The sequence below is a fragment of the Aphelocoma coerulescens genome, chromosome 2 (genome assembly GCF_041296385.1).
Source record: "Aphelocoma coerulescens isolate FSJ_1873_10779 chromosome 2, UR_Acoe_1.0, whole genome shotgun sequence".
Classification (NCBI taxonomy): Eukaryota; Metazoa; Chordata; class Aves; order Passeriformes; family Corvidae; genus Aphelocoma; species Aphelocoma coerulescens.
In genome coordinates this window covers 163,316,124-163,328,539 of record NC_091015.1, presented here as the reverse complement: position 1 = coordinate 163,328,539, position 12,416 = coordinate 163,316,124, and the positions used below count along the sequence as shown (strand labels likewise).

General features: G+C 40.7%; 1 protein-coding gene across 1 annotated transcript in view; it reads left to right on the top strand.

Annotated features, from left to right (window-relative positions):
* Positions 1–12,416, top strand: part of COL22A1 (collagen type XXII alpha 1 chain) — a 200,630-nt gene that overhangs the window by 34,180 nt on the left and 154,034 nt on the right. The window contains exon 3 of the mRNA XM_069005532.1: positions 4,447–4,521. Within this exon, the coding sequence (XP_068861633.1) occupies positions 4,447–4,521 (75 nt within the window). The remainder of the gene's footprint in view (positions 1–4,446; positions 4,522–12,416) is intronic.

Genomic DNA, 12,416 nt, shown 5'->3' with positions numbered 1-12,416 from the left:
TGGATTGGTTCACTTGCAGGGAAAGAATATCTGACAACAAACATTTGCCAAAAAATATTCAGTGAATATGGGCAGAGAGTGGAGGTATCTTTTAAAAGAAGCTTTTTTAAAAGAGTAGGGGAAAAAACCCTTAAATTTTGAGGCTATAAAGTGGTCTATGTGCAATGTTTTATAAAAGAAAAGAAAAGAACAAATAAAGGTAGTACTATATATAGGAGTCATCAACTGACTGCAGGGAATTAAATGTGCTGGAGGAACTGCTGCACAGAGAACCGCCTGCATAATTAAAGAACAGAGCTGATGGGCTCTGAGAAAGCTCCTCTGAGAAACTACTTTCATGAAATATTCTTGACTTTAAGAAAAATTTTCTCACCAGGCCCCTTCCCCTTTAAGTGCAATCTTCAATGGGAAAAATTATTTCAATGTAGAAAAAATATGCAATACTATCTCCATAAAAATATGAAACCTCCCCACCCCTTACCCCAAATCCCTCTTTCTTACCAGGCTGTCTGGTCTCAAGTTTTGGGAGACAAATTTTAGGGAAGCCTGCATTTGCCCTGTATTGCCTTATCCATGGATAGAATTATGAGGGGCTAAACTTCATTGTCAGGGGATGAGACAACTCAAATGTTTCGGTTGGGAGAATCCCACCTTTTGAGAGAAACTGGAGAATTTCTCTTGTGGGAATGGAATAATGACGGAGATACAGGGTGTGTCTGAATCTCTGCCACTGCACTGGGTGCTGCTGAGATTCTGGAATCCTGAAATTCTGACTCTGGAAAGGAAAAAAAAAAAACCAACCCAAAAAACATGGTAATAAATAATGTTTGCTTTAACCTTCTTGTGTTTCTATTCTCACCTCTCTACTTTGTTCTTGTGGAACTTGACAGCTACACATGTTCAGCATTCATTATACACAAGTCCCCAGAGGAGCCCTTGGCAGCGGAGGGCTTGCTTTTTCTTGAAAGAATTAAAATGAAAATTAAAAAACTGTTTCAGCTGAGTCCTATGGACACAAGGATGGAGTGCTGGCAACGGGGATTTGTGTTTGTCACTTTACAGGGAAGGTTTCTCTACAGAAAGCCCTAAGGGGCAGCAGAATCACACCATTCCTGGCCAGGAAATGCTATAATAAACACAATACTGCCATTTCCTTCCTTCCTTCCTTCCTTCCTTCCTTCCTTCCTTCCTTCCTTCCTTCCTTCCTTCCTTCCTTCCTTCCTTCCTTCCTTCCTTCCTTCCTTCCTTCCTTCCTTCCTTCCTTCCTTCCTTCCTTCCTTCCTTCCTTCCTTCCTCCCTTCCTTCCTCCCTTCCTTCCTCCCTTCCTTCCCTTCCTTCCCTCCTACCCTCTCTCCTACCCTCCCTCACTACCTGTTTTTCTCTCCACTCCTTTCTCATTCTCTTTTGTTTTTCCCTTTGTTTTCTGTCCCATTTCCTTAATTTGCTTTTGAAACGGCTTGGAGGAAAAGAGACTTAAATGACCAGATCATTCTTCTTTTCCAAACTCACAGCCCTATTGCTACATTTTAGTGATAATAGGTTATTAATATTATTTTAGTGCTAGTGAATGTTCCTGAGCCAAGACCTTCTTCTGACATGTCTCTTTCTGGAACATGTACTCTGTAGGACATATTTTCTCTTGCTTTTAAAATGTTTGAGAGCTTTGGGATTCTTTTCATAGGGAAGGTTCTAAGAAATGATGTTTAAAAGTGATGTTTAAGTCCCTCCCATCAAACAGATCTCAGTGTGGTTTCAGGAAAGAGTGTTATCTGCAGTTAAATTACTTTCAGAAATCTTCCTTCACCAAGAAGCTTGTACAAACAAAGGACATGATTGGTTTATGGGCTGCCAGTGCACACGGCCAGCTCCTGTCCAGCCTCTCACCTGCCTGCAGCCCTAAGTCCTTCTGGGCAAGGCTGCTCTCAGTCCCTTCATTCCCCAGCCCCAACCCAAATTCAGCACCAGCACCTGGTCTTGTTAAACCTGATGAGATTTCCATGAGCCTCTTCTTGAGCTTGTGCAGGTCCCTCTGGATGGCTCCATCCTTCAGGGGTGTCAGCAGCCTCACTCAGCTTGGTGTCATCTGCAAATTTACATACATAGAGCTTCCTAGTCCCTCTAATTATGGGCCTTTGAAATGATGATAATGTAAGGCTGTTAAAAATTGAAAAATGGTCCATATGTATAGTTATAAAGCAATTTTCCTGATCTCACTCACAAAAAAAGTAATATTTGATGTTGAAGCCAGTGAATAAAGTATTACAGAATAGGAATTATTATGTATCCCTAGTCAAGAATTATAATTTTATGAGAAAGAGGTCATCTCTAACAAAACTAATTTTCTTCTGTGGAGTTACAGTTTGGTTGATATGGTAACTACCTTGATAAAGTACATTTGTTCTTTAATAAAGTACAGTGTTTCTTAGGCATTGTTACCATGTATTGAATTGCATTTGCATTAAAAAGTAGCACTTTATAATGGATTGAAAGCTGACTGATCTCATGTAGCAGATGTCAGTGGAAATTCAGCCATCATTTGTAGTGCAACTCTAAAGGGAAATATAGCACTGCTGGTGCTATTAAAAATTTCCATCAACCCCATGGATATAAATGCAAAATCTGTGCTGATAAAAATTTTGGATAAAACAAATGATTGACAGAATATTATATAAATTTCAATACAAGAAATAAGTTTTAAATAATATGTATTTAAAGGCAACTGCAAGCAGAGGATGTAACAAGGAGCAGAGGCTGAAAGCTCAGGTCAGTCAGCTGTATTTTCTCTTCTGTAAATCCATAAAGATTTACAAATTAGCAGAGCCTTAGCTGTAGTGCAGATTTTGTTACTGTCTCTGCCATTTGCAGCAGATGCTCATTGCTGCAAATCCTCTGAGCATCACAAGTATTTGCTCAGAGTTTTGCGTGGTGGTAGCAGAAAGAACAGGCAGAAACACTCTTTGGCACTAAAATGTTCACCTATATCAGGGGTTTCATAGAAAGGCTCCACAGAAGGACAGCTTTTTTCTTGCCTTCCCAACAATGCAGACCTGGGTGTAGCAATAAGACCTGCTGCCTCCTTGGGACATATGGATGTGCTGTCAGACCAGCACTCTGCTCCTTTGGACACACAGAGCCATGATAATAACTGGGATGGTAAAGTACCAACCACTTTTGAGCCTCTGTGAATTATTCTGTGGCTGGAAAGTGAGAATTGCAATAATTTTCTTTCCCTTGCTGACTATTTATGCCTTAGATGCAGGCAGGCAGGGAGGAGCCAAAAGGAGCACAGGATGTTTGTAAAATAAAGGCAAAAGGGAGGCTACGGTTCTTTAAGAGGCAATAAGAGATTGTCCTATCACTCTCCTTTTTTATAAGCCCCTTTTAATTAGTGGAAGGTGCTATAAGGTCTTCCTGGAACTTTGCCTTCTCCAGGCTGAACAACCCCACCTCTCTCAGTCTGTCTTTATAGGAGAGGTGCTCCAGGCCTCAGATCATTCTTATGGATTTCTCTGGACCTGCTCTAACAAGTCCAATATTATAATGTTATATATTTATTGTTGCTGTTGTTGTTACTATTGTTACTATTTTTATAGTAGTTATTATTATTATTATTATTATTATTATTATTATTATTATTATATTGGACCTAAACAGGCTAAATATCTCTAACAGTTCTCATTAAACTGATTCCTTGAGCTACCTGTCCCCATTGTTTACAAGTGTGCAATAAACTACTGATTTGGGAAAAGAAAGCAAAAACAGAAGTTATTTCAAAGGTTTGGCAGGAAGGAGGTGGATACATAGTTCTCTGTGGAAAAGCATTTATCTGCAATTGTGCTGACACTAATTGGGAGCATGAGAAATGGCTGAGAAAGGCTGGGTATTTTCATGACTTTTTGAAGCCTGTCTTTAAGGGTGAATATTCTTGAAAGTTTTAGTCATATTTAACTCTGATTTCTGCTTGAACAAACTCAAGGAGGTTTTCCAGACTAGGAGCTGTCCTTTCTGAAAAGTTTGGGCAGCACCCCATGTCAGCTGGCCTTTCAGAACTTCCCTTCCAACCAATACAAGAGTGGAAGCACATTCTGTATTTTCTTACGTTTTTTGTGACTTTCATGCACATTTATGGGCAGGAGAAAGACACAAACCCAGAGTGTTGTCTGAGCTGATGGAAAGGCTCGGTTCACCTATCCTGACTGTCCTCCTGTCTGGTCAGGCAGAAAATGTGCCACAAAACCAGACACAGTATATTGGGTCTCTTGTCCATCATGAAGTTAGGGAATAGGAGAGAGGAAGGGTATTTAAGATGTACAGAGCCTGGGCTGGAATTATTGCTGAATTATTTCCACGTTCAAGAATCTGAACAACACCCAGAAGATCAGCTTTTGTTAGTTCTGCAGATGTGTTTCCTTGGGATAATTCTGTACTGGTTCTTTTGCTTTTCAGATGTCCTGTGCCCAAATGTCCACGTGGAAGGAGATCGGTTCAAACACACCAACGGGGGCACTGATGAAATTCCAGGTAAACAGACACACTTTTCAGCTGTACCTCTGGGAACTGAAATAGTATAACTGTGCATTTCTAGTGTGACGCTCTGATTACTTACATCTTTCCTAGCTGGAGTTTTCTTATTCCAACATGTGTTCAGTGGTGGAGAAGTGTATTACAAACTGTGAGGCTCCAAATGAGATACAGGTGGACAGCCAACACCAAATTAATCACATCAAGCATCTTTTGATATGGCATCAAATTAAAAAGCCAGTGGAGCTTAGTGCAGTAGCTAGAGGAGTGCAATAAGTTTTGGAGGTCACTTTTTTCTTACCACTGCACACTTAGTGACTTTTAATGTCCATTTATTTGATCTGTGATTGTTGTGGAAATCCAAGCACGATGGTAGTTATCACTGAAGAAGGTTTATGTGTGTTTTTATATAAATAAAAGATTTTCTGAAGCACTGGTGAGACATCAAGGGGAAATACAGTCTGGTGATATCTCTGCTTTTCTGTGAGCTCTGATATATCTTTTCAGCCAGCTGAAGGACTTAATCTGTCAGATATATGCGTGGACTGTGCCTCTTTTCCAGCCTCCAAAGACTGTTTGAGCTGTTGGCAGAGAAAAGATGCCCATCAAGGTTGCACTGGGAATAATTGTGACTGACCCAAGAACACAAGTCACTGCAGTGGGAGGCTGAAGGCTCTTCTGAAGCTTGATTATGAGTAGAAATGGTCAATGTTGACAGCTTTGAAACTCACTCGGAATTTTTTCCTTGGAGGATTTTCACTCCTTGCACAAAATATCAGCTCCAACTGGGCTGTCTGTGGGAAGCTTATTTTGGCTGCAGTCTGATTACATCTGAGCCTGTGATAATGTTGCGTGGTAACATCTCTTCTGGTCATTACACCCAAGCAGATCATTCCCAAACACCTATTTTGAACTGCTGTCTATTGCTGGGTCTTGCATTAACCTGTCCTGAAAGTCCTCCTGGTGCTGGCTGGGCAAACTTCAGAGCAATTCAGCCCTACTGATTCTGAATGAACCTATCTGCAGTGGAAGCCACTCCTCAAAACGAGTGGGAGGATTGTGTCCCTTCTCAGATGATCACATTCTGTGATTCTTTCCAGAAGAATGGAGTTGCAAAAGGACTCCTATAGCCAGTTCATGTTTCTCTGAATTTTGATTCAAGTGCTAATTAGTAGACTCTATGCTTTCATTTGACTTCTAAAATATATCTTTTGTTGATCAATGTAAAGGACAGGAATCCCAATTAAGATCTGGCACAAAAATTTTGAGTAGAATGCCTATTTACAGTAATATTTATATATGTGTGTATATACACATATATACGTGTGTGTGTGTGTGTGTGTGTGTGTATATACATCTATATATAAATACACTTAGTCTCTGCCATAATGTTTTTGAAGTTTTTTTCCCTTTTATGTTCAAATTCCACTTCCCTGCTAGGAAAGAAGCCAATATTCAGCCTGTTAATGTAAAAGATGACTTTTCTGTCTCAGATCTGTATGTTAGTTCAGGTTGGAAGGGTCCTATGGAAATCATCTAGTCCAACCTCCCACTCAAAAATAGGATCTTCTTTGAAACTGGGCCCATTTTAAAGTTAGATCAGATGTCTCAAGACCTTGTATAGTTGAGTTTTCAGTATCTTCAAAGATGGATACTTCATAGATCCTCTGGGCAACTGTTCCAGTTTGGTCAGCATCACAGTGGTTTTTTTGTTTTTGTTTTTTTTTTTTTTTTTTTTTTTTGTTTTTTTTTGTTTTTTTTTTTTTTTTTTTTTTTTGTTGTTGTTTTTGGTTTTTTTTTTGTTTGTTTGTTTGTTTGTTGTTTTTGGTTTTTTTGTTGTTTTTTTGTTGTTGTTTTTTGTTTTTTGTTTTTTCCACTATATTAGGGAATTCCCTAAGCAGAAAATAAATTTTTTGCACCATCTGGTCAGGCTGATCATTCAGGGCTGGTCATTTATTTGACCTAAGAGATCTCTGTTCACTACAAATGTTCACCATAGCATTCGGTGTCTTAACAACAGATTAGTTACAGTATTTAATTAAAAGTGACAACTCCAGTCCCTCACCAACAAAACAGAGGATTTGCAGAAGGCTCCTGATTGCTCCAATATGGTGAGAAAATTATTTATTTCACATCCTGTTCATGGTGATTAGGAAAATGTGTGCCTCTTCCCTGGAAGAAATGGAACAGATAGTCTGGGTCTGCTATGGATTGTTGTGCTGCTGGAGATGGATCATGTAAGATTAAAGTGCTGTTCCACTTCTCATGTGGTCCTTACTTAATTCATAGCATTTTCTGAAGACTCTGGGCTCCTGGGTTGGATTCCAACAGAAAAACATTGTCTTCTTCCAGTTAAACTGGAAAATTTGGTCCACGGTGCTGTGCTTCCCATTCCAAAAGGATATGTTGTGCTGAAAGGCTTTTGTGTTTTACTGCAATGGGGAGTGCACTTCAGCTTTGAGGCACAACCTGTGTCCTGCTCTCTCAGACCTGTGAGGGAGGTTCAGCTCTGGGAGGTCTGTGAGTGACAGCACTGAGGGGGAGGCTGTTCCTCTGCCACTCAGGTCCTCATATGTACAAGGATTTTAAGGTAACACCTGTGCCTTGTGCTCCAGTTGGAACCAGAATCGATCCTTGCCCAACAGGCTCCTAACACTGAACTTCGTAGCTTTGTCTTGCACAAACTTGTTTCTCAATGGACACTAAGTGCAGTCTCATAGAGTAGAAGTTGCAGTAAATCTCGTTTTGGGGACAAAGAAAACAGTATTTAAAAGCTCTTAGATTTAACACCTTTTCCTCTCTCAGAGGACAAGACATCAGAACTGAGGGACAGAGGGGAAAAAGTCTTTCTGTGGATTTTTTAATTTTTTTTTTTTGTCTTATATTCAACAGCAGAAGGGACAGACAATTGTTTCACACAAGGCATCACCAGTTCCAGCCCTTTCTTGTCTACCCTACCTGCATACAAGTTATAGCATGACTTGCTACATTTAGTTCTGTGCCTGCATTTAAGTGGATGTGAATTGAGTCACTCTGTATCAGCAGAAGTAAAAATAAAAGCTAAGCCATAAAACCAGCTATAAAAGGAGGAACTCAGTGAGATGAAGTGAAACAGTGGTGTGGCTGAGGTGAAAGATTCATAGATTTCGTTAAGTCAGAGGCTGAGAGTGGGGGTGAGGGTAGTGAGGGTTGCTCCATGCAGAATCAAATAACTGCATCAAAAAAACACATTGTGATCTGGAGGAGAGCCAGTGCTCTAAACTGATATTTTCCTTTTAAAAGACAGATGATTTTTTTTTTTTCTTTAGACAAACAGCAATAAGTAAATCTCATCTATCTGGACTTCAGCAAGCATTTGTTGAGCACTGCACTGAAAGTCACTGCTAAAGTGAAAAAGGGTAGAGATTAATAAATGTAAACTGAGCCAGAAACTGCCTGGCAGGGTGACAATTATGAAGTTTCTAGGAAAGAGAGTAACAAGTAAGAGTGTAGGCAGTGATTAAGTCCATCAGGGTCTATTTTTAGGTCTAATCTCCCCTGTGAGTTTCCACTCTATAGACTGGGATCAAAATATCCTTGAAGGAGGAACTGGTTGGCTCCAAAAAACAGGGATTTTTTTCCAACTAACTTGAGACTCTTAGTTTAAAAGGCCTGTTTTGGTAGGTATGGATCAATATCAGGACTATAAACTATAAACTCCTCCTGTGGGAACTGATGGTGTTTTAGTCAGCAGATGTTTGCACGTCACAATCCTGTAGAGCTGGGGAAAATGCAAATGTCATTGCTGGACAAGGTAGAGAAGGGAAGAATTCCTGAGACTGGAAAGGGCTTTTGGTTACTGCTCATCTAGAAAAGTGTGCTCAGACCTCCTTAGCTCAGGAAGGATGGATTCAGCCTTGAGGAGCTATTAGAGTGTTCAGGAGACAGAGACAGGCGATTAAAAACCTGGGCTTGGTTAATCTTGCAGGGTGCAGGTGGAAAGGGGAGATAATACTGCTGTCTGTTAATAGATCAGGAGAACAGCAGGAGGGAGACAGGGGAACCACTCAAGCTGAAGGACGAAGGCAGCAATAAGAAATGAAATCAGCTGTTTAAGAGATACATTCAAGACATCAGAAGAAGACTTGAAGCTATCAGAGATATGAACTGCTGGGACAAGAGGTGAAATAGTACTAATGGAGACAAATAAACAGTGATGGATAGTCATGAGTCCTCTCATAGCAGAGGTTTGTACTCTATGACCCTCTGGTCTCAAAGCATTTAAATAAAAAATCTCCAGCTGTATCATTCAGGAAGGGCTGCTACAGTGAAATAGGGTTTCATGAGAAAGAATAGATACATATATATATATAAGCAGCTTTAATACTGAAAAAATTTTGTCAGTGAAGTGAAGCAGCATCTACTTAACAGTACATAAAACATGAATTCAGAATATAACGCTGAATATGTTGCTAAATACATTAGAAATCAACAGACAACTTTGAAAGAAAGCAAGGAATCTACTTAGAAGATCACTTTATCCTTCAGGAAGTCTGATACTTTAAACCAATGCTTAATAATGGTTTAAAAAAAAGTCCTTACAGCATTCTTGTGGGTACTATGTTTCAGCTGGTTTTTTTTTAAAGAGAAATAAAGACAAGAGGGTTTAACTCATCTGCCCTAAAATATTCAATAAAACCTCCCCTTATCTTACTTAATCTTATCATACTTAATACCTCTTATCATGCTGAATTGTCATTTTCATTCCATTAGCATTTACCAAGGATGGAAAACCAGGCAGGGAAACACATTGGTAATATTTTGCATCATGAAGATGTGCCCTTTGTGTATTTTTAGGAGATATAATACTGCATCAAAGTTACACCTGAATGTTATTTAAAATGAATTATACTTCTTGAGGTTTTAAGACTTCACATTTGAATTATATGCATTTTAAACTAGACCTGCTGGGCATGGGATTTGGTTGCAGAAATCTGGATGATCTCTAGAATTAAGAATGAGCTGAGCTCTAGTCCTGAGCATTACTAGAGGAGATAAAACTCCTCAACAGATACTGGCTGCTGCTTTCAGGGGACTCTGCCACGGAAGTAAAGAAAGGCCTGAAGTGATTTCCACAGGGTCTTAAGAAAAATAAACCCTGGGGAGGGACAATTACAGCCACTACATGGGATTAAACATCCCACACTGGATGGTGTTAATAGGGCAAGGGAGGAACATGAAAGCCCTGACTTCAACTCCTGAGTAGTTGCACAGGCCGTGTGTGTGAACAAGAGCAGAAACTGCATTATGAGTTGTACCACAGACTGACCTCAGCCTCCAACTCTCTTCCCTGTCTCTGAAACCTCCATGTGTAAATGACCAAAATTCCAACACATTTATGACCTGCATGTTTTTCTGTGACTCTCTAAAGGGTGTTTGGGTATTTTACAATGAAGGCACTGGTTGTAAAACTAGTTCCCTACAATTACAGACTGCAGTGGCTGTGTTTAGCTGTCAGTGTGTCTCCAGTTCCTGTGGTTTGCAGCACATGGGTTCACATTCCAGAGGTGCCAGTGACTCACTAGCTAATTACAATATCCCTGGGACTATTTATATGTGCCCACTAAAGCATGTGGTAGTATGAGAAAATTGGAGTGTCCAGGCTGCTGAACCTGCAGAACGAGCGCATTCGACCGACATCCTCCTGGGGAAAAAAATGTATTTGTGGTGCCTGTGTGACAGGCATTGTGCCCTCCCTTTGCACGTGGCAGTCTCCTTGGGAAGCCCCCGAAAGGCCAGTGAATAGTCCATGAACAGCTGATATTTGTGAGGGATCGCTGCCTTGGGTCAGTGGATGCGCAGTCACAGTGGTCGCCAGCAGAGACTGCACACGTGCAGTGCTGGTGGAGCTGGCTGTTCGTGCAGACAGCACCACTCTCCTCTCCATCCTCAGGGATTTGCTCATACAGGCAGGACTGGAAGCAGCTGTGACATTTGTGAGAGATGGGGCAGAAGGATGCAGCCTTGCTGTGCCACGGCACAGTCACTTTGCTCTCATGTTTTTCAGTGACCCATCTCTAGGCAGTGCTAATGGGATAGGGCTCAAGACTTCTTATTTCCTCCTCCCCCTGCATTTTCTCTAGGAAGTCCCCCAGATAATGTGAAACTGGGCTGAGCTGAATTTGAAACTGAGTTCTGACATACAGACATCTGGTGATAGCTGCTCTAAGTCCTGAGAAGCAAATAGGGAAAGGAACAGCTGACCTGTAGCTGTAGTCACAGGAGCTATGTGAGTCTCCTGTGAGCTGGAGAAAATGTCTGGACTTGTGTTGTGAGGTGGATTTGTCCTCTGGGCTGGTGGATGTGATACCTGCAGTACAGGTGATACTATGGAGGTCCTGTTAGCTCATTTTTTAGGAGTCTATACAAGTCTTATGAAGAGAAGCTGAGGGAACTGGGAGTGTTTAGCCTGGAAAAAAAGAGGCCCAGGAGGACCTTATTGCTCTCCACAAATCCTTGGGAGGAGGGTGTTGTGAGGTGGGGGTCAGTCTCTCATGCCAGGTAACAAGTGACCAGAGGAAATGGCCTCAAGTTGTGCCAGGGGCCGTTTTGTTTGGATATTAGGGAGAATATCTCCACTGATTAGATGGTCAAGCATTGAAACAGGCTGACCAGGGAACTGGTGGAATCACCATCCCTGGAAAGCTTTAAAGCCATGTAGATGTGGCACATGGGGACATGGTCTGGTGATAAACCTGGCAGTGTTAGGTTAATGGTTGGAGTCAGTGATCTTAGAGATCTTTTCAACCTTAATAATTCTGTGATTCTACCATTCTACTGTGCAATAGTTAATCTCAACACTATAGCCTAGATCACTGCACTTAAAAAGTCTGTGAAGTTTTTCAGAGGTTGACAAATGGTTCACTTGTGTTCAAAAGCATTTTAATATTCAGTAACTCTAAAAAAACCCAAAAAAAACAGGTCAAGCAGGCAAATAATTACCAAAAAATCATCTGTGACTTCTAAGCACAGCCACTGCAGTCCTGTGGGCTGGCTCTCACTTGTGCATGCCCAGTGTCCAGACCCGCCAGTCATCCAACATGGGCACCCTGGTTTCTTTAGGGGTTGTGTGACAAGGAATTTCCCTTCTACAGAAACTAAAGAATTGCTGAGTGAAAATGTACAGTCACCCCAACAGGGAGTAGGGAGTCACCAAAGTGTGCATCGGGATTAGGAGCCTGGAATTACTAGAACATCCTCTAAAGTGTGCACAGCCAGGCTGACACCAACAGAGCTGGGGTGAGTTCTTTGAATTAGAAAAAAACATGTTTTAAATGAATTTTTTTTTTCTTAATATGGTCAGAGATGTAGCTGTTACCCAAAGCCATGGATCTCAGTGGACTCTTGACAGAGCAAATGACCTGACAACATCAGGTCTGTGCTGGAGCAGGCAGCATGGCTGAGTTTCTCAAAAACATCAGGAAATATGCAGAATGAACGCTGAATTTACTTTAAAATGTGCTTCTGCAGGAAGTAAACTGGTACCAGCTGAGCAGTCCCTGTGAAAGACATTCCCTGGTCTGAATCCCCACAATGGCAAATTCTAACATCTGCATTCACATTAAAGTTTTAACAAAGGTTAATCATACACATGAAAGAGCACGTGAATTATTCAGATCTACCTGCACATTAAACAAAATAAAAATAAATCTGTCCCTATTTTTTTTTATTTTTTTTTTCCTTTGACTAGTAGTATTTTCTTTCTCCCAGAAGTTAAACAATCCAGGTCTTTTTCTTACTCCAGTGCATTTGAGATTGATGAAAAGGAAATAAATTCAATTTTGCCTGTTCATACCCAAGAAGCAACCAATCCTTTGGCTATAAAAAGAATAATAGGTTGTCTACCTGTGATATAC